Source organism: Trichosurus vulpecula, chromosome 5 (assembly GCF_011100635.1).
Source record: "Trichosurus vulpecula isolate mTriVul1 chromosome 5, mTriVul1.pri, whole genome shotgun sequence".
Taxonomy (NCBI): domain Eukaryota; kingdom Metazoa; phylum Chordata; class Mammalia; order Diprotodontia; family Phalangeridae; genus Trichosurus; species Trichosurus vulpecula.
In genome coordinates this window covers 51,720,896-51,745,046 of record NC_050577.1, presented here as the reverse complement: position 1 = coordinate 51,745,046, position 24,151 = coordinate 51,720,896, and the positions used below count along the sequence as shown (strand labels likewise).

At 38.5% G+C, this 24,151-nt stretch overlaps 1 protein-coding gene across 1 annotated transcript in view; it reads left to right on the top strand.

The window, feature by feature from the left end:
- Positions 1-23,720, top strand: part of ZNF804B (zinc finger protein 804B) — a 594,276-nt gene extending 570,556 nt beyond the window's left edge. Inside the window, exons 3-4 of the mRNA XM_036760257.1 lie at positions 13,023-13,153; positions 20,030-23,720. Of these exons, the coding sequence (XP_036616152.1) occupies positions 13,023-13,153; positions 20,030-23,720 (3,822 nt within the window). The remainder of the gene's footprint in view (positions 1-13,022; positions 13,154-20,029) is intronic.
- The last annotated feature ends 431 nt before the right edge of the window (positions 23,721-24,151 follow it).

The window sequence follows — 24,151 nt, the reverse complement described above, 5'->3', positions numbered from 1 at the left end:
AAAAGAAATCGGACTCAGGAGATAAACCCTTAGCATGAGAAGATATATTTCAATTTACTATAAGGAAGAACTTCCCCAAAACAGATGTGTAACCAAAAGTTCAAGCCTGGACATTTGCAAAAAACTCTCCTTTTTAGTCAAGATAATGATTACTCAGTGCTTTATGGTGGACCTAGTAAAAGCTTGAGAGAGGAGAGTCCTTTTTTTTCTGAGTTTGGAGTTCAAGAAAGACACCTGTAAATTCAAGGTCTCAGAAAGAAGTCTGTAGGAGTGAGGGAGCCTTTTGGATGAAGCCGGCATATAGAGAATGTCTCCAAAGCTTCCCCAAAAGGGAATGGTCCACTTGTGAAGGGAATGATCTCTCTGTCACTGAAATCTTCAAGCATAGGCTAGGTGACCATATGCTAAAGGGTGAGATAGAACAGGATTCATATTTGGTATGGAGATAAGTTTAGGGGATTGCTGAAGCCCCTCCCAACTCTGCAGCATTGTGATTCTGGAAACCCAGAGTTTTTCTAGCAACAAGAATTTAATGGCAGTCGAAGGTGAATAATACTTTTTCTTGAGACCTTAAGAAATAATGATCAATTTATATATACTCAAACATATTTATATGACTCAGATGACTAACTGTACTCATTAAAGTATAATTTGTTAAATTTGAGAATGATTATTTATCGACCCATAAATATAATTTTTAAAAAATCATCTTGAGGAACCTATCTTGGGCAAGACATTTTTTGATTGAGAAAATGGAAATCTTTTCAATGTGTTGAATCTCCCATGTTTGTGCTCTCTGACTCTTTCCTCCACCTAACTCAGAATTAGGTTCCTGATTTCAAATCAGCTCCTTTGGAGATCTGCCATGTGGCTCCGGGCAAATTGTTTACTTTTTTAATGTTTATTTCCTCATCTGTAAAATGGGGTTAATTATACTGACCCACCCCCCCATCAACGTCCTGTTTTGGTGTGAGAATTAATTAATGCCTGCAAAGCACCTTGAGATCTGTAAATAAAAGGTGCAGAAATAGAAACAATGATTAATTTTAAGAGGGAAGAAATAAATCAGCTGGAGGAAATCTTGGCCATATGTATTTTTGGCTTTAGTGATACCAAGCAGAGAAGGTAGTGTGTAAGGTAGGCAGGAGTTCAAGCACCTGCTTGTTTCTAGTGATAAAAATATCAGGAATACTGCTATTCTAAACACATAGAGACTGAGTTATCTGCTCAATTTCCTTTTTATTATATTCTGAGCTGGATCGGACTTGCAAAATACATGGCATACTTTCTTACTTGAAGGTAATATATTTTTCTTTAAAATAAAATTTCAGTGTAGTTTCACCTTTCTGATCAGAAACTTGGCCAAGGTAATGATTCTGAGTGAATTATTTTGAAAAAATAATCAGTAACTTATCCTATAACTAATGCTACCAAGATTATTGAAACATGTTTTACAAACGTCTACAATCAAACGGTTTTGCTGTTAAAATTTAATATTTTTTTTAATATTTTTTCCTTTGTGGCCTGGAGGTGTGACCCTGCTTTCTCAAAGGATGTATCAGCAAAGCACAATCATCGGCCTTGCTAATGAGTCATAATGTGGGCCTTCTGGTAGACTTCATATCTGATGTCAACCCAGGAAAGGTCAGAGAAGATCACCACCAGGCTGGTTCCAGGGTCACAAATCTTCATCATAGCAAAGACTAAAACCCTCCTGAGCTGGAGAGGAATTCATAGGATCATTAGACCATAGATATAGAGTTGGAAGGAATATTGGAGATCATTGGGTCCAACCTCCTCATTTTACAGGTGTGATAACTGAGTCTCACAACTGTCCACTGACTCTCTAAGGGTCACACAACTGGTAAGTTCCTAAGGTAATATTCACACTCAGGTCTGGCTAATTCTGAATCTTGCCCTCCATTCATTATGCCATGCTGAATTTTACTACATTGTTAGAGGAGAAATAGATAGTGAAGAAATTCTATGTTAGAAGCAGTAAAGGAATATCTTCTTGCCTCTAAACTTTATTTCTACATTGATCCTTATCTTTATCTTTCTTGAAGCTAGAACAACTGTTTTCCCTCTTGCCTTTGCCAATATCATTCATCAATCACCAACTGTTTGCGAAGCACCTGTTATATGCCAGGCACAGTGCTTGGTTTGGGGGCTACAAAGACAAACAAAATGAAATGGCTCCTGCCCTCCGAGACTTGTATTCTATCTATCTATCCTGCTGTTTTCCTTGAATTTCCTTGAAGAAACAATGGGGAATAGATGCCTATGTAATTCCTACAGTTCACATGCCCTCAATGGGCATTTCTTCATGTGCTTTATCCCCTAGAAGAGAAAGAACAGGTAAAGCTTTGAGTCTGCATTCCTAGTATATCACTGCATACTGCTCTCTTTCTTGGTTATGGGGCCATTTAAAAGATAGGCAGCAAAACTCATATTCTACCCCTCAAGAAATAGCTTCTGCAGATATGTTTTGTGAAAAGTTGAACATAGCAAATTTGCCAAGTATTGAGATCCTTTTCCACTGTGGTCACTGTCTCTTTTTATCTTTTCTCCAGATATCCTGGGTTAATCTTTTCTATGCAGTCTCTGAACCTTCGGCTCCTATGGTACCTTCAAGAGAAGAAGGAACCTTTTATGCCTTTCCTTGCTGTTTTATTCTCAGTGAAAATGTCATTGACTTTTGAATCAGAGATCTTGGGTTCAAAACTCACCTCTGATGGCAATTATCTCTGTGAATTGAGGAAAGTCATTTAATCATCCTAGGTCTCAGTTTCTCTATCTGTAAAAAGAGAGGGCTAAGGTCTGTTTTAGCTCTTTATCTATTACTTTATGATCTCAGTCTCTGTAAAATATCTCTGATGCCAACAACTCTAGCCCTTCATCCCCGAGAAAAAATATCAGGCCCTTTTATGTTGACCTCTCTCCATATTAATTAAATCCACAATTGTCTTCCTGACATACAAGGCCTTTATAATGTAACCCTACCTTACTTATCCAAACATCTCCTACTACTCCCCAACATTAACTCTGTTTCCTTGATATCTATCGTCTCTGTTCCTTCACTCCTTTCCGGTCGGGTATAACTATTTTTTCTTGGGATTTCTTATGATCTATGTGATATCCATGCTTGGAATTGGTTCCTGTTATTCTCATAGGAAATATATGGAAAAGCTTTCATAAAGATATTGAAGAAAAGATTGGAATTATTTTTAATGATATTATTTAGCATTTGCACATCATTTTACTAATGTTTCATTTTGTCCTTGCACCAATCCTGGGAGTTATTATTTTCTTCATTTTGAAGATGAGGAAACTAAGGCAGACAGAGGTAAATAAGTATCTGAAGTAGGATTTGAACTCAGGTCTTCCTGACTTCAAATCTAGCACTCTTTCCACTGCTCTACTTAATAGAGAAATGTTAAAGGGTTCTCTTCCATGATGGTGCAATAAAAATAGAACCCAAGCATGCCCGTGCAAATCCAGATCTTGTGTATCTAGTGTGTAAGCTAAAGCTTTATTGATTATGGTGTGAAGCTAAAGGTGACACATCTGACAAGTTCAAAGACTGAAGTCAGGATAAACTTTCCAGATCCCCGTTTTTGTTTTTGTTGTGTTTATCCCCCCCCATACTCTCTGTAGTCGTTCTCCCAATGTTGTATTTATATCATATCATCTTTCACATTTCTTGTTTTCTATCTGCATGGTCAGCTATGTTATTTTGAAATATCACAGAATGCCCAAGTTGGAAGAGTCCCCACAGGTCAGAGAATCATACAGTCTAGAGCTGGAGGGACCTTAGGGATCATCCGGTCACCTCATTTTATGGATGAAGAAATTAAGCCTGGTCAGGATTCAATTAATGCCCAACAAATAGTACCTACGTCAAGATTAGAGCCCAAGTTCAATGATCATTGTACAGCACTGCCTCACATCCCATCATGTACTCTGTTCTAGACCCAGGGCAAATATGCTTACAGTGGAACCTTCAAGGCAAAAGTTTGCAAGTCTTGCTTTTAAAAGCTGCCCTGAAAAAAAAGAGTATGAAAATTGTTGTTGAGTCATTTTAAGTCGTGTCTGAATTTTCATTACCCTTTTTGAGGTTTTGTTGACAAAGATACTGGAGTAGTTTGTCATTTCTTTTTCCAGCTCATTTTACAGATGAGGAAACTGAGGCAAACAGGGTTAAGTGATTTGCTCAGGGACACACAGCTAGTGGGTGTCTGAGGCCAAATTTGAACTCAGGAAAATGAGTCTTCCAGACTCCAAGCCTGGTACTCTATTCACCGTGACACCTAGCTGCCCAGGCATAAAAATATTAGCCACCAAAGATAGTGGTAGGACTAGATTCCCAAGTTCCCTCCCCCAGCCCTCATCTTATGCCATACAAGTTAGTCATACCCCATCTCTTAGGGAAACCAGTTTGTGGTTGAAGCTCCCCCTCTACCCTCCCACATCTCATTGGCCTGAAGCATGGTTTTGCCAAAGGCCCTGAGGTCATTGATTCTACTAGGCCTACTAGCCAATCTGCATCCAAAGAAATGTTCCTTATACCTATGAGAAGCTATGCAGCTTCTCATTGCTCCTAGGCTTATCTCCTTGGACTAGGAAGAATATGGGTAATCTTGCTTCCATGTAACAGCTCTTCAAAATCATGAAGGCAGTTGTTATCGGCCTTCCTCTCTTTTGTATGCTAAATATCCCCGACTCTATCCTGGTGTCCAGGCCCCTTACTAACTTGATAATTTTCCTCTGAACATGTTAGAGTTTCTCAATGTTGTCCCTAAAACATGGACTTCCAAATTCAACACCATCTCCCTTAAGGGCTCTGACAACTGGCCAATCATTTCCTTTTTTCCTGCCCACTATGCCTTGTAAGATCTTAGTAGCTTTGGGGGATTACCATGTCATGATTTTGACTGTTTGCAATCCACCGAAATCATCATTTTTTTTCAAGGAATGGCTATCTAGGTGTTTCTCCCTCATATTTGTTAGGGGAGTTTTTTTTTAACTCAAGCATTAAATTTTATATTTCTTTCTATTTCATAGGGATTTATGCCTGCCCTATATAGGAGGTGGCACATGAGTTGAGCTTTGAGAAAAGAAAGGTGTTTGAGATGAAATGAGGCTGCATTCCAAACATAAGGCACACTGGAGACAGATTATGAAGACTTTATATTTCAAACTGCAGAGTAAACTAGAAGAAACAGGGAACCCATGGGAATTAATGTGGTCAGACAAGAGATTTAGAAACAGGACTTTGTCTACTGGATGATGGATTGGACACCAAGAAACATGAAGTAGGCATATTAATTAGGAGGCTATGGCAGTACTCTAGCAGGGAGGTGATGAGGTCTCCACTCAGATGGTGGCTATTTCAAAGGGTAGAACAGGATGGACACTGGAAATATAGTGGAAGCTGAATTGACAAGTCTTGACAATATATTCAATATCAGATGTAAGTGAGAATAAGCAGTTGAAAGTGGCATGGAGTTTGAAATCTGGGTAACACAGAAGGGAAATAAAAGTCAAGGAGCTGGGCTTTCCCTCCATTGTTCAATCTCTCTCTCTCTCTCTCTCTCTCTCTCTCTCCCATCTTAAGAAGAAACCCTATATCTTCTAAGAGCTTCCTTTTGCTCCCAACATTAAAATAAAATAATTTTAGCTTTCCTTATGCTGATGAAAATAACAACCCTCCTAAAAAAGGATAAATAACTTGGTAAAATGACAAAATTCAGATGTTGCAACAACTAACGAAACAAAACCATTAGGTCCCATGTTAAATAAACAGAACCTACGGGATCTTCTTGCAAGCTAGGTATTAGTGGAGTTGTGTCATTTTGGGGCAAACATCCCTGGCTCAACCTTCATTGACGATAATAGGCCCTATATAAGAAAACTTTATCAACTCGTTACCTCGCCACAGTTTCTTTGTGCTTAGGGCAAGTAATAAGATTCCTGGGAGAGCTGGCTAAATTATATTTAGCATTTAGACCTTTGGTATTTGAAATTGAGTATAAACAAAGATGGAGAAGGGATTTAGCCTAAAGGTTTTCTGTTTGTTTCTTTTAAACCACAGTTTTCCTTATTCCCACACATTTGTACTCCTGCCAAACAAAACTAAGCTAAGCATGATGTGAACATATATCAGTCCTATAAAATTAATCTCTATTGTTTGTCATCATTTACCTTTTGAGTCACTGATGATAGATGGCCCAGCGTGACCCAGGTGGTTATGGATAGGGCACTGTAAGATTCATGGCTGGAGATGGCTATTAAAATGTAAAAGCTGTATTCCATAACAGTGTATTTCAACACTAATAGAACTTTAATGGAATCATCTCTCAATGTCTGTTCACCTAGCCTTATTCCAGGAGCTTGAAGCTCATCACCTTTATATTTAATGGAAAAGGATAGAATTTTATATCACTTGCTTTATAATTTCCCAACTCCATGCCTTTGAATCTTCATATTTACTCAATATATTTCTCTAATTTTCCTTTCTGCCTAGAATACACTCACTCCTTTCTCCACCTCATAAAATCCCTGGTTTGCTTTAAAGCTCAGTTCAATATCGTCTCCTACATGAGGTCTTTCTTGACTTTCCCCCTCCCCAGCTATTTGTGTCTCTCCCACAAATGTACCCTGTATTTTACTCTGTATATCTTTGTACTTATATGTGTTCATGTGTCATCCTTGAATAGAATATAAGCTTCCTGAAGGCAGGGGTTATTTCACTTTTTACTTTGTATCCCAGTGGCACATAGTAGGTATTTAACGAGTGCTTGATTGACATTTAGGCTCCGATTGGGAAAGCGAGGAATGGTAAATTTTATGTAATGTTATCTTGTCAGCTGCTGGTATTCCACAAGATGAGATATATGGCAGAAGCTAGACATTTTAAAATATTACTTTTGGCTAGATTTGAGAATAAGTCTTTGGACTTCTCTGAAATATATATATATATATATATGTGTATACACATACACATACACATGTGTGTGTATACATATATGTATATGTAAATGTGTACATATGTGTTTGTATGTATATACATACATCCTTTGAAAGTAAGGTTGTTTGGGCCTCATACAGGGGAGTGCTGGTAAATATTTAAGTGGTTGTCCCCTCCCTACAAAAAAAAAGTATGTTGGACACACCTTCAAATTTAATCTGCAGGATTAATGTTTTCTCCATCATTTTCTTAAATAGAGAAAATCAAAAATGCAAGTCAAATCCTGATTTGTGGTGTTTCCTGATTTCCTAGTTGTAAATGCTCACACTGAAAATTTAAAAATCAGATCTCATAGCTCACTGAGCTGGCTCCAGCACACCCCTGGCTTCTCATCACTGGGGTGATATTGTAAAGAATTGCTCAGTTGTTTCAGGCATTGTTTGTCATTCAGTTACAGTTTCTAACCCACACTAAATAGTATTCCTTTTCAATGGTTACCATGTATGGTAAAAAAAAAGCCCAGACTTTGGAGTCCAAAGATATGGGCTTGAATCAGCACTATATAGGATTGCAGATTTGGAGCTGACAGGAACATTAAAGGCCATCTACTCTGGTTTAATTTTTTTTCTGTCATATAGGAAAACTGAGACCCATCAAAGTTAAGTGATCATTCCAAGATCTAGATTCTAATTCTGACTATCACTACTAGACTTACCATTTTCTCACTTGGAAAATAAAGAGGGTTGACTAAATGAACTCTAAGGATCTTTCTGGTTTTGAGAGTCTATGATTCTCCCTGGATGAAGCCTTCCATTTCTGTGATTAAATAGTCTAATACAAAAGCCAGATTCCCAGAATGAATGATCAGGTTAAGCATAAAGGTCTGTTTCTAAACTCATAGAATGAATTTGGCCTTTCCATCTTTTCCTGGTACGTTGTATCTACTGCTTCTTCAGGTTGATTGGCATGTTCCCATGAGCATAAAATGTGAAAGTGGCAGTAATATGGAAAGACGTGGCGGAAAAATTGGGCCCGCCAACAGACTTATTATTTATTAGTTAAGTATTTTTAACTTGTGGAGAGATGGGGAGAAATCAGAGCTGTCAATGGGATGCTTTGGAGGAAGAAATTGGAGCTGGCAGAAAATTTGTTTTATCAATTTTTCATGGGGGATAGTTGAAGAGGAACTGAAGCTTCTCAATGAGAGGAGGGTAGATGTCTTAACTGAGGAAAGTCACAGGGACAAAAAAGAAGTCACCAGAATTGCCAAAAGTTTTAGTTATTCTTGGAAGAGATAGAGGCATAAAGGACCATGACATAGAAACAACCAGGCACTCTGCAGGAGGAAAAGGCAGACAAGCCAGTGTGGAAAGATAACTGGCCAAAGGCTGGGATCTGGGCCCAATGTAGTTAAAACTAGGATCAGAGAATGTCTGAATTGGAAGGGATTTCCAAGACCATTTAGTCAAAGAATTCCCTCTACAAAGTGTCCGCTTAAGTGTTGTCTAGCTTTTGCTCAAAGACCTCCAATGAGGAGGAACCCAATATTCCCTCCCCTCTACTCACCCCCATCTAATGTAGCCCATTCCAGTTTTGAAGAGCTCTGATTGTGAAGAAGGTTGTTATTTGCTATCCTGCCATCTTTTTAATTTTCACTGGTTTTACTTCTACTTCTGTTTTGTGGGGTCAAATCAAATGATGCTACCATGATAGCATCCTAAATATCATAGTGTCATAGATTTAGAGCTGGAAGGGGCCATCGAGTCTATCAAACAGCTCAGTGACATAGTGGATAGAGTACTAGAGTCCCACCTCAGATAGTTACTAAGCTATGTGACCTCAAGTAAATCCGTTACCCTCTTAGCCTCAGTTTCCTTATCAGTAAAATTGGGATAATATCAATACCTCTTCACAGAGCTATTATCACATCATGAGAGGATATATGTAAAGTACATTGGAAATCTTAAAGTGACATATAAATGCTATAATTATTGTTAATAATTATAATAATTAATATCAACATATTATACTCACTTTACATGTGAAGAGAGTGAGGCTGGGAGAGATTAAAAGCATTGCCCAATCCTTCTTTCATTAACTTAATTTTTCTACTCTTCATTAGCTAGCATATTTCAGATGCGATTTTGTTTTCTAAAAATAAGAGAATTAAAAGAAAACAGGAAACCACCTTATTAGCATTTAACTTCTCACAGGGTTCCTCCATTATTTTTAATAATTATTATTATTGTGTCAGACATTATACTGGAAAAGGAGAGTTGGTGGTGGAGGAGAAGATCTGTATATAGATTAACCTTTATTCTTGGAAAGAAACTAAAACAAAGTTTCCAAAGACATAATTGATGTTTCCAGACCTCTTTGAAAAAAAAAATGTCTGAGGTGTCGAAATGAAAAATGCTACAGAAAGATCCTAGGTAAAGGCTGCCCTCTGGGAAGCTTTTTTTGAAGGAAACATTTGGTTTCTTGGCCTCAGATGCCAAATGTTACAGAACAGCCTGCTTCTCTCCCCCCGCCCCCATTAGATAATTAGAATAAAATTGATGAAGTGCCCTTTGACAGTTGGTCTATTTCAAGATAGGATTAAGATCACACACAGTAGTGGTCTTGGGGCCAACAAAGGTGGATGCAATGAAAGAGTGTTGGATATATAGTCATTAGACCTGGATTCAAATTCTGGTTCTGGCATTTGGGTTAGTCCAACCCCACTGGTTGGAACTCAGGAGGGGCCACTGGCAGAGAACTATAAGGCAAGAAGCGGGGTCTGTCTGGGTAACCCTTATCAAATCACTTCATTTTTCTGGGCCCCCTATTTTCCTCAACTCTGAAATGATTAGGTGGGTCTATGAGAGGTGTCAAACTTCCTGCCTGTTGTTATCACTGGCCAAACTAAGGAGAGCAGCCTGAATCAGATTAGAATGTAATTGGGAAATGTTTAACAAAATAAATGAAAATGCAATACAGTATAGATGATGTGAATTTGTGATTTTCTCAGTCAGTATGCTACCTGCAGGGATTTGTTTCTATTTGAGCTTGATACCACTGGCTGGATGACCTGAGGGTCCCTTCCATCTCTATATCTAGAGACCTTTGTGAAGATACCAGCTGTTTGCCACTGTCTTAGAGATCAAGCCAAGCCTAGTAGAGAGAAGCATGTGTTTTTTTGTTGTTGTTTCTTATGTTTTACAAAATCACAGATTTAGGGATCTTAGATGTATCCAGTCTAAATACCTTATTTAACAGATAAGGGAACTAAGATCCAGAGAATTTAAAGACATGCCCAATGTCACATGGCTGTTTAATGGTCAGACTCCTAATTTTTCATTTTCAAGTCCCAAAATACCTGTTTGTGAACTTCTGAGTGTGATAATTTGAGTTTTTTTTGTTTCCCTCTACTTCTCTGGCATATACCCTGCATTGTTAGAAGGGAAAATGCAGCTAGTTTTTGTCGTTGTGTTTTTTTTTTCCTTTCTATTCTTAGAGCTGTTCCTTTTGCTTTGTTGATTACCATTCAAACTGTCAAGAGAAGAAATGGCATCCCTCTTCACTCCCTGCCTCCCACAATACCCTGCTTACTTTCCACACTGCTCTCCATGACAGGTAGAAATGGTTTCTGTTTTCCCAAATGAATGTGTGCCCCAGAGTACTTTCTAGTGACTGCAGATATATTACAAGTGTCAATAAATTGCATTTTTCAAATGTATGTGTTTTTTTTCAAAAAAATTTAATGTTTTTGCAAACAACTAAATCTTGAGGTATCTCTTCTAATGGGAATAAGGTTGCCATCATCATAATATTGTTAGGAGAAGCAATGTGATTTAACAGAAAGAATCTTGTTCCTAGGCTCAGGTCCCAGTTCTCCTACTTCCTACTTATGTGACCTTGAAAAATTCAATAAAAAGGTTATTAAACTCATGGGCTAAGACTTGAAAAGGACCTTAGAGGCAATCTATTCTAATGCCTTCATTTTATAGATGAAAAAAATGAAAACAGAAAAGTTAAGTGACTTGTTCATCCATACAGGTTTGAGGTCAGGTCTTTTGATCCCAGATTCAGAATTTTTCCTTCAAATCACGCAGGGGAAAGGAACAGGAAGCAGAGAATATCAGACATTTAAATTAGATTAAGAGGTCAATCCAATCCCTAATTATCCCTCAATAGTTGGATGATAGGTAGGGGTGGCTGGCATAGAGCAACGAGACAAGACATAGGGCTGGTGCGCACCATAGGAATGATTCCTCTGGGGCTATCCAAAATCTCTATGTTGATAGCAATAGAGACAGGGAAGTTCTGCTAGTGAGGGTTCTGGGCCTACCTAAAGACAATGCTATAATGAAATATGTTTTTTTTTTTAAAGCTTCTTATCAAATACATAGGCCACCTTTTTATTTCTACCAGTTCTCTCTTTCCTGAAGGAGGTGCTAGTATATTTTTTATATTATACCATCAGGTTGACACCGCCATTTCCCCTGTGGCTACTCTCTGGTCTCTGTAAACTCTCTTGTCATGAATTCCCACTACACTTCTCACGTTAAAAGGTTCATATTTATAACTTATTCTTTCTGCTGCTGTAGTGGCAGTCTGGGATTTGGGGCACAGTCATTTGACAGCAATTCCCCACAAGTTAACTCTCTTAAGGAAGAAGCTAATGTTCTTTAAAGGTTTTGACCTTTGTCCTCCAGGTAGGGAATAAGCCTCCATAGCATGATCATTTCACCTGGCAGCCGGAGGATTCTACTATATCTGGATGCCTATCTATTTTCTTTAAATTTGCCCTTGAAAAAAGATAGAGTAAATGCTCACAGATTGCAGTGAGAATTTTAAACTTCTCTATTTGGGTTAAGAAAGACTGACCTTCAAATGTGCTACAAATCTAGGCCTAAGCCCAGAGCTAAGGGGATGTCCATTTGATCTTTGATGGAAACCTGGTGACATTCGGGGTTAAACATGATTATCTGTGCTTAGTAGAGGACCAAGAGGTAGAAAGCTGAGCAGGGAAGGAGTGCCCTTGAATGTAAATACCAAGCCATCTTGACATTAGAGACAAAACAAATCACTTTAAATGCTTTGAGGGCAATTTTAACAGTTGCCTGGGTTCTTGTACTTATCCTTACATTTTTTTCTTTCTCAATTAAATTTAAGCAATTGAAATTTCTTCCTCTGGCAGAAAGGCTAAAAGGAAGTAGGAAAAAATAAGTTCATTGAAGGCAAGAACTATTTTTGGTTTTGCTTTTATATCCTTAGCATCTACTGATAATTCATACAGTGCAATGCACTATGTACATAATTACACATATATGTATATAAAAATACATGTATGTATATATATATGTGTATGTGTGTAATTGTGGCTATATATCAATATATCTATTTACAAATCTATGTGTGCATACATGTGTGTATCTATATATTTGGCCTCAACCTGTGATTTTATTGATTCAGAGAACTTGTGAAGAAATTTCTTCTATCAATGGAAATTATCATACAAGTCTCTATTCTTAGTTTCCTGAGGCATTGAGAGGTTAAGCGACTTGCCCAGGATAATACAGCTGATATGTTAGAGGTGAATTGCAAGCAGAAGCCTTCCTTACACTGATTCTGGTCAACTTTCTATCCACTGTTCCACACATTGATGCTCACCTAGCGCCTTGCAAAACCATAGGCACTAAATCCAAGCTTTTTTGGATTGCTACTCATTGTAGAACAGGGGATTAGATGAAATCGCATACTTCATCAGAATATCATGCCTGCTATCTTTAATGTGAGGGGATTCATAAGAATGAAGGGAGGAGGAAGGTTGATCCCTGAGCTCTTTATAGAGCTCAGGGTCAGTTCTATTAACCTCTGTCTGGACTTCAGGAAGAAGAATGACAGTGAGAAGAAAGGAAAAAAAGAAAGATCTTCATCCTCTTCATTCCAAGAAGGCTACAACACATTCAGGCAAAAAAGGACGAGAACAAGACTTTCAGTTTGAAGAACAAACATTATGATCCTATGTATTTATTTACTCCTTTTCATTTTAACTTTTCTCCCCCAGAGACTGAAAGAATTAAAACAACGGGAATTTGCTCGAAATGTAGCTTCTAAGTCATGGAAAGATGAGAAGAAACAAGAAAAAGCACTCAAGCGGCTACATCAGCTGGCTGAATTAAGGCAGCAGTCTGAATGGTGAGAATGAGATGCTTATATGACATTTTATTTTATTTACTTTTATTTTTTAATCCCATACTTTGTTATTTAATATTTTTTAGTTCTCAGCATTGATTTCCACAAGATTTTGAGTTACAAATTTTCTCCCCATTTCTACCCTCCCCCCAATCCAAGATGGCATATGATTGCACCATTCCGCAGTCAGCCTTCCCTTCTGTCACCCCACTCCCCCTCCCCCCATCCCTTTCCCCCTTACTTTCTTGTAGGGCAAGATAGATTTCTATGCCCCATTGCCTGTATATCTTATTTCCCAGTTGCATGCCAAAACAACTGTTTTTTGATCATCTACTTTTAAAACTTGGAGTTCCAAATTCTCTACCCTCTTCCCTCCCCACCCACTCTCTCTAAGAAGGCAAGCAATTCAACATAGGTCACACATGTATCATTATGAAAAATACTCCCATAAATAGTCATGTTGTGAAAGACTAACTATATTTCCCTCCCTCCTATCCTGTCCGCCTTTATTCAAATTTCTCCCTTGACCCTGTCCCTTTTCAAAAGTGTTTGCTTTTGATTACTTCTTCCCCCTATCTGCCCTCCCTTCTATCATTCCCCCATTTTTTATCCCCTTCCCCCACTTTCATGTGGGGTAAGATACCCAATTGACTGTGTATGTTATTCCCTCCTCAAGTCGAATCTGATGGGAGCAAGAATCACTCATTCCCCCTCACCTGCCCCCTCTTCCCTTCCAATGAACTGCTTTTTCTTGCCAATTTACGTGAGATAATTTACCCCATTCTATCTCTCCCTTTCTCCCTCTCTCAATGCATTCTTTTCTCATCCCTTTATTTTATTTTTTTAGATATCATCGCTTCATATTGAACTCACCCTGTGCCTTCTGCCTATATATATGTATGTATATTCCCTTCAACTGCCTTAATACTGAGAAAGGTCTCATGAATTACACACATCATCTCCATGCAGGAATGTAAGCAAAACAGTTCCACCTTAGTGTTTCTTATGATTTCTATTTCTTATTGACCTTTCCATGCTTCTCTTGATTCTTGTGTTTGAAAGTCCTCTATTTTATTGAAAATCCATATTTTGTCTTGGAGCATTATACTCGGTTTTGCTGGGTAGGTGATTCTTGGTTTTAATCCTAGCTCCGTTGACCTCCAGAATAGCATATTTTAAGCCCTTTGATCCCTTAATATAGAAGCTGCTAGATCTTGTGTTATTATGATTGTTTTTCCACAATACTCAAATTGTTTCTTTCTGACTGCTTGCAGTATTTCCTCCTTGACCTTGGAATTCTGGAATTTGGTGACAGTATTCCTAGGAGTTTTCTTTTTGGGATCTTTCTCAAGAAGCCATTCTTTCAATTTTTATTTTACCATCTGGCTCTAGAATATCAGGACAATTTCCCTTGATAATTTTTTGAAAGATGATGTCTAGGCTCTTTTTTTGATCATGGCTTTCAGGTAGTCCAATAATTTTTAAATTATCTCTCCTGGATCTATTCTTCAGGTCAGTGTTTTTTCCAATGAGATATTTGACATTGTCTTCCATTTTTTCATTCCTTTGGTTCTGTTTTACAATATCTTGATTTCTCATAAAGTCACTAGCTTCCACTTGCTCCAATCTAATTTTTAAGGTAATATTTTCTTCAGTGGTCTTTTGGACCTCCTTTTCCATTTGGCTAATTCTGCCTTTCAAGGCATTCTTCTCCTCATTGGCTTTTTGGAGTTCTTTTGCCATTTGAGTTAGTCTAATTTTTAAGGTGTTATTTTCTTCAGTATTTTTTGGGTCTTCTTTAGCAAGTCATTGTCTTGTTTTTCATGATTTTCTTGCATCACTGTCATTTCTCTTCCCAAATTTTCCTCAAGTTCCCTTACTTGCTTTTCTAAATCCTCTTCCAGCTTTTCCAAGGCCTGAGACCAATTCATATTTTTCTTGGAGGCTTTTGATATAGGGTCTTTGACTTTGTTGACTACTTCTGGCTGTATATTTTGATCTTCTTTGTCACCAAAAAACGATTCCAAAGTCTGAGTGTGAATCTGAGTCCATTTTTACTGCCTGTTCATGTTCCTAGCCAACTACCTGACCCTTGAGTTTTTTGTTGGGATATGACAGCTTGTAGAGTAGAGAGTACTTTATCCCAAGCTTTAGGGGCTGCGCTGCTGTTTTCAGACCTACTTTTACACAGCAAGCTCTGCCACAGCAGCACTGCTCTTCATCCAAGTACTGCCAACTGCCAACCAGGATTGCAACCCAGATCCAAGAAGGCTCTGTACTCCTGCTTTGATCCACAGCTTAATTCCTCCCACTATGTGGACCTGAGGCCAGAAGCAGCTGCAGCTGGAGCTCTGGGAGCAGCCCTAGAGCTGCACCACCTCCACCACCCCTGGGATTGGGGCCAACCATGCACTCCTTTCACTCTAATTCAGCAGTTTTTCCCACTAACCTGCTCTGTTGTGTTTGGTGGTTGTGGGTTGAGAAGACTGGTAACTGCCACAGCTCAATGATCCAGGGCCCTACCACCTGTTCTGCTTGGCTCCTGGTCACATTATTCCTGGCCCAGCCCATGCTGGGCTATACTCTGCTCTGCTCCCAGCTTTGTGCAACAGACCCTTCTCAGCAACCATCCAGGCTTTCCTGGACTGGAACCCTGCTTTCCTCTGCTATTTTGTGGGTTCAGCAGCTCTAGAATTTGTTCAGAGCCATTTTTACAGGTGTTTGAAGGGACCTGGGGGAGAGCTTAAGCAAGACCTTGCTTTCCAGCTGCCATCTTGGCTCTGCCCCCTCATATGACATTTTAAAGCTTTGGTTTTCCTCAATGATAACATTATTCAAGCAGCTCAAACCCATGCACATGGGCCCCATGAAATAGCACCAAATAATGAATGTGTTATGTGTATGTATGTATAATAGCTAATATTTATATGGCATTCGTGTGCTTCCAGGTTTACAATGCTTTACAAATATTATTTTATATTCACAACAACACTGGGAGAGATATTATCCCCATTTTACAGATGGGTAAACTGAGGTAGACAGTGGTGAGGTGACTTTCCCAGGATCACATAGCTGGTAAGTATCTGAGGCTATATTTGAACTCAGATTTCCCTGAAGCCAGGTGCTATATCCACTATCCCACCCTTGAATTTCTATATCACCTAGCTGGCTCAGTATAGCCATCCATACACATATATACCTATACAATGCATGCATATATATATATATATATATGTATACACACACACACACATGTATACATGTAAATATGTGTGCATGTGTCAATATCTTTTGTTTTTTAACCTCACCTTCATTTTGAAATATATCCTTCCTCTCACTTCTTCAAAGATCCCCAAAGTACATGAAGTATCTCATACCCACAGTCTACCATCCTGGCAAAGAAGAGAGGGAACCATGATAAATGCTTCTAATATTTAAAGTTCCTAAATGGATCACTTGTCATTTCAGGATTTTCCCTTCTTCTAAAACCATTCATTTAATCTATCCCCCAAGAAAGAAAGAAGGAATGATTCTGGAATAATAGCATTTAGCTCATTAACTTGACCTAAATTTATATTTTCCTAGTATAAATTGAGTACTATAATTTACTTGGTTTATTTTATGTCATCAGAAGAAAATTGAATGGTAATATCTCTTTGATTATTCTGTAAATTCTTTAACATCACTTTACATTCACTCAAACCCTTGAATAAATGTCATTATCAATGGCTGGATGACAAACAGAGATGTAATTACTTCATTTACATTTTCCTCTTAGTGCTGGCTAAATTAATAATTATAAGGAACCAAGAGTTATACTAATAAACCATTGTGACTAAGAAACAGAGATTTTATGACACATTCACTGAATATTTCAGAAAAGAGAAGTTATTCCTCCAAACCCATTTAATTTATTGGCTGAGATGTGTGTACCCTATAAATCATTATGTAGAACACTAATGTTGCTAATTAATTTAGCACTACCAACCTGATAAATTATAAAATGCATGACACTTTCCCAGTAAAAAGCATTTGCTGCTTAAATGAATGGTAGACAATCTTCGTAGTAAGTGACTTAATTACATCACTACTGAAGAGTAGTCAGATTTATTTCATAGGAAAATGTTTCCATTTTGAGGCATTCATTCTAAGTGAAATTGTGGTTAGCTTATTTTAATGTGTCAACTCCATGTGGGACTTTTAGTTAACTTTTTACTGTGTGTGCCATCATGCCATGCAGCCCCAAAAACACTGCCTAAATGTGAAAAGGGGTCATGAGTGAAAAAAGTTTAAGAAGCCCTGGTCTAAGTCTATCCTCACTCCAGTGTAGGAAACTCATCTTTATTACCCCCTGACAGATGGGCTACAATCTCTGCCTGAATACCTCCAATGACAGGGAACTCACTACTTTGTGAAGAGGCACCATGATGTAGTGGGAAGAATAATGGTTTCGAAGTCAAAGGACTTGGGTTCAAACAGGTCTTTATTTTTATTGCCAAGTATTTCAGTGGGCTTGGCCCACATACCAACTTTCAACCAATATCTTTAATGGGTTTTGTTTAAATTTTAACCCATGGCTTGCACTTCATGGTCCTTAACCAGAGATGTTTCTTTCAGCATGATAAAAGCAATAATAACAACAAAACAAAAACAATTGGGGATTTGGGGGAAATATCCATTTATAACATATTGTACAAAAGCAGTGGTGTGGTTGCTTCTGGGCAGCTAAGTGGTGTGGTGGACAGAGCCCTGAGCTTAGCATCAGGAAGAGTCATCTTCATGAGTTCAAAACCAACCTCAGACTTACTAGCTGTGCGACCCTGGACAAGTTGCTTAATCCTGTTTGCCTCAGTTCCTCATCTGTAAAATTATCTGGAGAAGGAGATGACAAGTCCCTTCAGTATCTTTGCTGAGAAAGTTCCCCTAATGAGGTCACAAAGAGTCAGATGTGACTGAAACAACTGAAGAGCAAAAACAACAATATGGTTGCTTCTGTGATACACACCAACTATAGGACCAGAGCCAGTTATTTTTTTTTCAAGCTACTGTTTCATTTATTGTGTTACCATATTTTTAAATTCATTCATTCTTTTAACAAGCATTTATTAAGTACTCATTTATGTGCCAGGAACCATTCTATGCCCTAGGTACAAAAATAAAAACAAAACATTGCCTATGCATGAGGTAGTGTGTTATTGCTTACCCGCTCCCTCTGGAAATTATTTTATATTTTTCGTACATAATTCATTAATTTATATTTATATTCAATATATTTATATTAACATGTTTAAAGTACATTTCCTCACATTAGATTATAAATTCCTCAAGTCCAAAGTTTCTATACGAAGAATAATTTGAACTGAGCTTTGAAGGAGGGTAGAAATTCTAAGCAACAAAGATTAGGAGGAAGTACGTTAAAGGCCTAAGGGACAGAATGCACAAAAGCTTGTAAACATGAAACTAAATGTTATATAGGGAAGAGCAAGCCTACTAATTTGGCTAGAATGTAATAATAAGAGTCAATAAATATTTGTTAAGTACCTACTGTGTGCCAGGCACTATGCTAAGAGCTGGAGATACAAAAAGAGGGAAAAGACAGCAGGATTGACTACAACAACAACAACAACAATAATAATAGCCAGCATTTATGTTACACTTTAAGATTTGCAAAGTACTTTACAAACATCATCTCATTTCATCCTCAAACAACCTTAGGAGAAAGGGGCCTTTATCCCTATTTTGCAGATAAAACAATTAAGTCAGACTGAGGTTAAGTGACTTGTCCAGAGTTGCACAGCTAACTTCTAAGTGTGAAAGGTTGGATTTGAACCCAGGTCTTCCTGATTCCAGGTCCAATGTTTTATCTACTGAACCACCTAGGTGCCTTATAGAGTACGTATGTGAAGGAAGGTTATGCTCAGCAAACCTGGAAATGTAGGCTTGAGCCAGATAACTTGAATCAATTGAACTAAAGAAATTACTAGGAATATAAGACTTAGAAGTCCACAAGCATTGAAGTACATATTATGTGCCAGGCACTATGCTAAAGCCTGGGGGCATAAAGGCCAACTTATAATTAAATAGTATAAAATTTGAAGAAAAAGAGCACTGGAACAAATACAGAATAAAAGGAAACATTCCAGAAAGAGATATTTCAGATGCTGAAATTCCCAACAGTAGAAGAATATCACCTCCCTGAGGGAAGGGCTTTTGTTATGTTTGTGATTTCTGTATTCTCAGAGCCTTATTGGATTTTACTACTATTAGGTGAATGGTATAATTTCTAATACCATCTATTTGATACCCTGGCATGTCAGAAAACAAGACCACCTCATCAAAAATGAATCTAAAAAATGAGTGAGAAATAGAACTGAAATGCCCCAAAATGCAAGCTAATTAAGAAGCAGAAAAGAGAAATGAACAAGCCTTATATCCCTAAGATGCAATTCTTTTTATTAAGGTCCTTTTGTTGCTTCCTCCAAGGACAACTTTTTCTTAGTTCCCAGGAAATGAATTAAGAGCTCTTTTCAAAGGCCCCGTTATAATTCTGAAGGAGATTTTATAAAAAAAAAAATGGAAATATTTTGTTTTTCCCTTGGAGCTCTAAGAAAAGATAGGGTAAGGTCTGGTTATCTTTTGTGTAATTGGCTATTTAAAAAATAAAGGTGAGAGTGGAGACCTGATGGTTGCTTAGAAGTTGCCATTACAAAGCGAAAAGTCCTGCAGTCTGTAAAACTGAGCAAGTGATTTGTTAGAACAACTCTGGTTAACAGAAAGAGCAGTCCAATCCTTCCCTGAGATGTTTGTGGCACTACTCAAATTTCTATGGTATTGAATTTAATTCCTGAGTCACTGAAACCATATTTGTTACATTTTTAGTGTTTCTGGAAGTGGACCAGTATTTAAAGCACCAAGAGTGGCCCCAGAAAAGCAGTTCCAACAAGAAGTTATCCCTTTTAAGGATGCCAGAAATGCAGGATATGTGAAGAGCTCTGTTCTCCTTAAAGGTAAAAACATCCCTAGAAGCATTTCCAGCAAACAACGTCAGGTTACGCAAAATCAGCGCTTGTTCCAAGCTGAGAGACATTATTTGTTTGGAAGTCGGGTCCTACAACCACTTTCTGATGGCAGCAATCCCTGTCATAGGACAGGTGTTTCTTTCTCTTTCTCCAAAAAGGCTCACCTAAAATTGGAGTCCTCGGCATCGGTTTTCAACGAGAACACGGAAGAAACATGTGAGTGCGCCAAATCACCCACCCGTAAAACAAAACAAGCAACAGCAAGCTGGAAAGGTTGTACATTTGCAGATGGAGACATGACACTCACTGGGGGGAAAGTAATAAATAACCCCCGAGGTCATATAGAAAAAATGATCTCCAACACTGTTCCCATTAGAACTAAAGTTTTAAAAGACAAAAATGACACTAATGATAGAATACTGCAAGATGCCATCAACATCCATTCTTCCATGTCCAAATCTCATATTCATCTTTCAGGTATAGACTTTAATTCTTCATTTAGAGAAAAAGAACATGGAAAAGAAATGAATGAAATTGAGGACTCTCCAAAAGGCCATAGCTATCACCTGTACCAAACAAATACCTTTTGCACACCACAGAACACATATAAGCACAGTGAATATAGGTTATTTGAATGTCTGGATGAGCTTCCATCACCAACGGGACAAGAGCATTCAATTAAGCTAAATCCCAGCTCCAGAATGGACAACAGAATAAAATCAATTGAAGAAGCAGGGACAGCTAAAAGAAATGTGGACACATTTGTAAAAGATACATTAATCCATGGAGAAGAATCCAAAGCATTACCTTTTCTCCATGTGCTCAGTAAAGATGGCACCACCAACCTCCAGTGGCCAACAGAGCTTCTGTTATTTACAAAAACAAAACCTTGCCTCTCTTATGGCTGTAACCCATTGTATTTTGATTTCAAACATTCCAGGAACACAAAAGGAGGTAATAAACAGAATGAAGAGAATGCAGAATGTTGTATGGAGCCTTCTGGGACTAAGACAGAAAAGGAGAGCCAAGCCTCAGGTTTAATCAAAGACAAACGAATAGTGATACAAGAAGATAATCAGTCACTGAAACCAAAGAAGATGAAATGTAATCTAGATGAGAAATGTTCCCTGAAAAAATATCAATCAGGCCTGAATAACTTTGAGCCAAAAGTGAATGAACAGGAATATAGTACAAATGATTTAAGTGAAAAAAATCCTAAAGTGCCTGCTTATCTTGATGCCTCTAAAAAGGATTGTACAGTAGAGAGGCATCCATGTGAAACAGAATCTATGGGACCTTTGAAGGACCATTTGCAAGGTTGCCAAAGGGTAACCCTGAACAATGCCAGCGAGGTCAAGTGCTTTTCTCCCTATGTCTCTAGGACTAAAAAGCATAAATCTGCTACATGGGATACTCATTTGAGATACAAATGTGGAAGCCAAGACCCTTGGACATTCAGTTCCAGTCTAGCAGAATGCATTAGTGATGCAAGTGATGGTGGGAAGGACTTCCATGGAATTATGAGTGAAAATCATCTTCAAGCATTCAGAGAGGCTTCAGAATGCAAAAGGAATGGAAGTTCTGATAGGTGTTGGAGATCCTCCTCTCCAAAGTCATCCCTGGACAGACAGTCTAGTTCTTCTGACATCTCTCTTTATAGCACAAGCAGCCACAGAAGCACTTGTTCAAGTCACAAGTCCAGTGAAAATGGCAGAGACTCATTGCTTTATGTGTGTAGAAAGGAATGCCATGCCAAGGAAGGGCACAAAGAATGGTCTAGGAAGCACAACTTTCCACACTGTTCCAATGATGATGAAATGAGCAGCCATTTCCCATCAAAAAGTCAGAGAGAGGGAAACTGCAAACTCTGGAGTGGGTTTAGAAATGAAAAACAACCAAAATATAGATATACTCATAACAGGGATAAGTCAAGGCAGGGGAAGACTAGAAACCTATGCCTAGCTCCCAAAGCTGGTATACCTCTTGGGGACCCTAGCACCCAAAGTTGTTTGCATTCAAGGCATTCTAGAAGCAGTGACAGATCCCCTGAAAATCTAGGAATTTGGGACAGAAATTCAGGTTCTTTCTTAAGAGAGAAAACTGATTATCCAAACAAAGGCGCTGCAATTCAGGAGGATGTGGAAAACCCTCATGGTTCCAACCTGGGAAAAGTAAACTTCGTTCAGTATACCTCTGAACTGATCAAGTGGCCACAGAAAGACAGAGACAGTGGAATATCAAGGATCTCTGGGCTGCCCATTTTAGAAAGAGACAAAACATCACTGCCAGCCCTGAGGCTTTTGGATGGAAAGCACCCAGAGAAATGTCAGGAACAAACAGACAAGGGCGAGGTCTTTTCAGATGGCTGCCAGATGGAAGTGGAGGATCCCTCCCAAAGTCACTTTGCAATTAAACTCCCAGCACCCGTACATAGCCCACCAGTGTTCCCTTTGTTGGAAGAAACACAGAACATAAGTACAGTTACCAAGAATAAAAGCAGTTTGATTCAAAGAAGTGCTGAGAGAGACAAGGATGAAGGATCACAGACAAAGAATGATGTTGCTTTGTCAGATGCTGGCGATGAGAACTGTCTTTTTAAAGGGATAATTCAAATAGGAACAGACTATCGGTCCCCAAACATAAAAATGAACACTGTTCCAAAAGAACAAGTGAGCCCCTCAATTAGTGGAACCCAACCTTTTATAGAAAGCTCTGATCCAGTAGCAAATAATTTCCCTGGTGCTCTGCCATCCATTAGACATTCTGCTGTTGTTAATTCAACAGAGACCAAAGAGGAACAAAAAATCTTAGAGCGACATGATGTAAGCATGGACATGAATGAAGTAGAAGGGAGTATCAACTCTTACTTTGACAGTACTATGCAGAAGTATGGTGAAACAGAAAGGGAAGTCTACCACAAATCCATCTCCCCGCCTTTAACACAGCAGCCCATAACATTTACACCTGACGAAATAGACAAATATAGGCTACTTCAGCTGCAAGCCCAGCAGCACATGCAGAAGCAGTTCCTGTCCAAACATCTTAAAGCCACAGGTCCCCCTGCCTTTTCCTCTACCACCGGGATGCCATCAGTCCCAGTCCATCAGCACACGTCCATCACAACCATCCATCACACCCTTTTGCAACACTTTGCTGTCTCTGCTTCCATGAATCCTCATGGAGGCCACCTTCCTATAGCTCACCTGCATCCCCTCTCTCAAACTCACTTTACCCCTATCTCATTTTCACCTCTGACTCCTGCTGTCATCCCTACACACCCTACATTCTTGGCTGGGCACCCCCTCCATCTAGTCCCCACTACCCATCTTCACCCACCCCACATAGCCCTTCAGCCATTGCCTCATGCTGCGTTTATTCCAACTTTGTTCAGGCCTCACTTGAATCCAGTTGCGGCTTCGATCATTCATCTGAATCCATTAATTCAACCTGTGTTTCAAGGGCAAGACTTTTGTCATCATTCATGCTCTGGTCAAATCCAGCAGTTCAATCGGGTAAAAGAAGTGTTGAATGTTTCTGCTCACTTGAACTAACAATTACCTCTCTATTCTGGGGGTGGGGATTGTGTCTTAAGAAGAGATTGTGTCTACCTACTGAAAGATGTTTTGGAAACAAGGTATGTGATTATGGTCAGAATCAAAAGTTGTTGGGACTTGCAAAATTGTCAAGATTGAGGTTCATGTATAAATATGAATTACTAAGCATTTGATCACCACAGTTTTTTAGATGAGTTTTTCATTTGAAAGAACAGTACCATTAACTTTAAAATAATTTCTTCAAAAAAGGAGGTACAAATGAGGAGGCAATGTTACATTTTGGATGAACTGCTAGGCATAGTGTTAACATTCAAAGACAAAATGGCAAATAATGAACTATATATATGACATGCACAAACAATCTGATTGTCTTGATTGAATAGAGTACTCAGTCAAAGCAACCAATCAGTTTAGTGACAACAGCAATG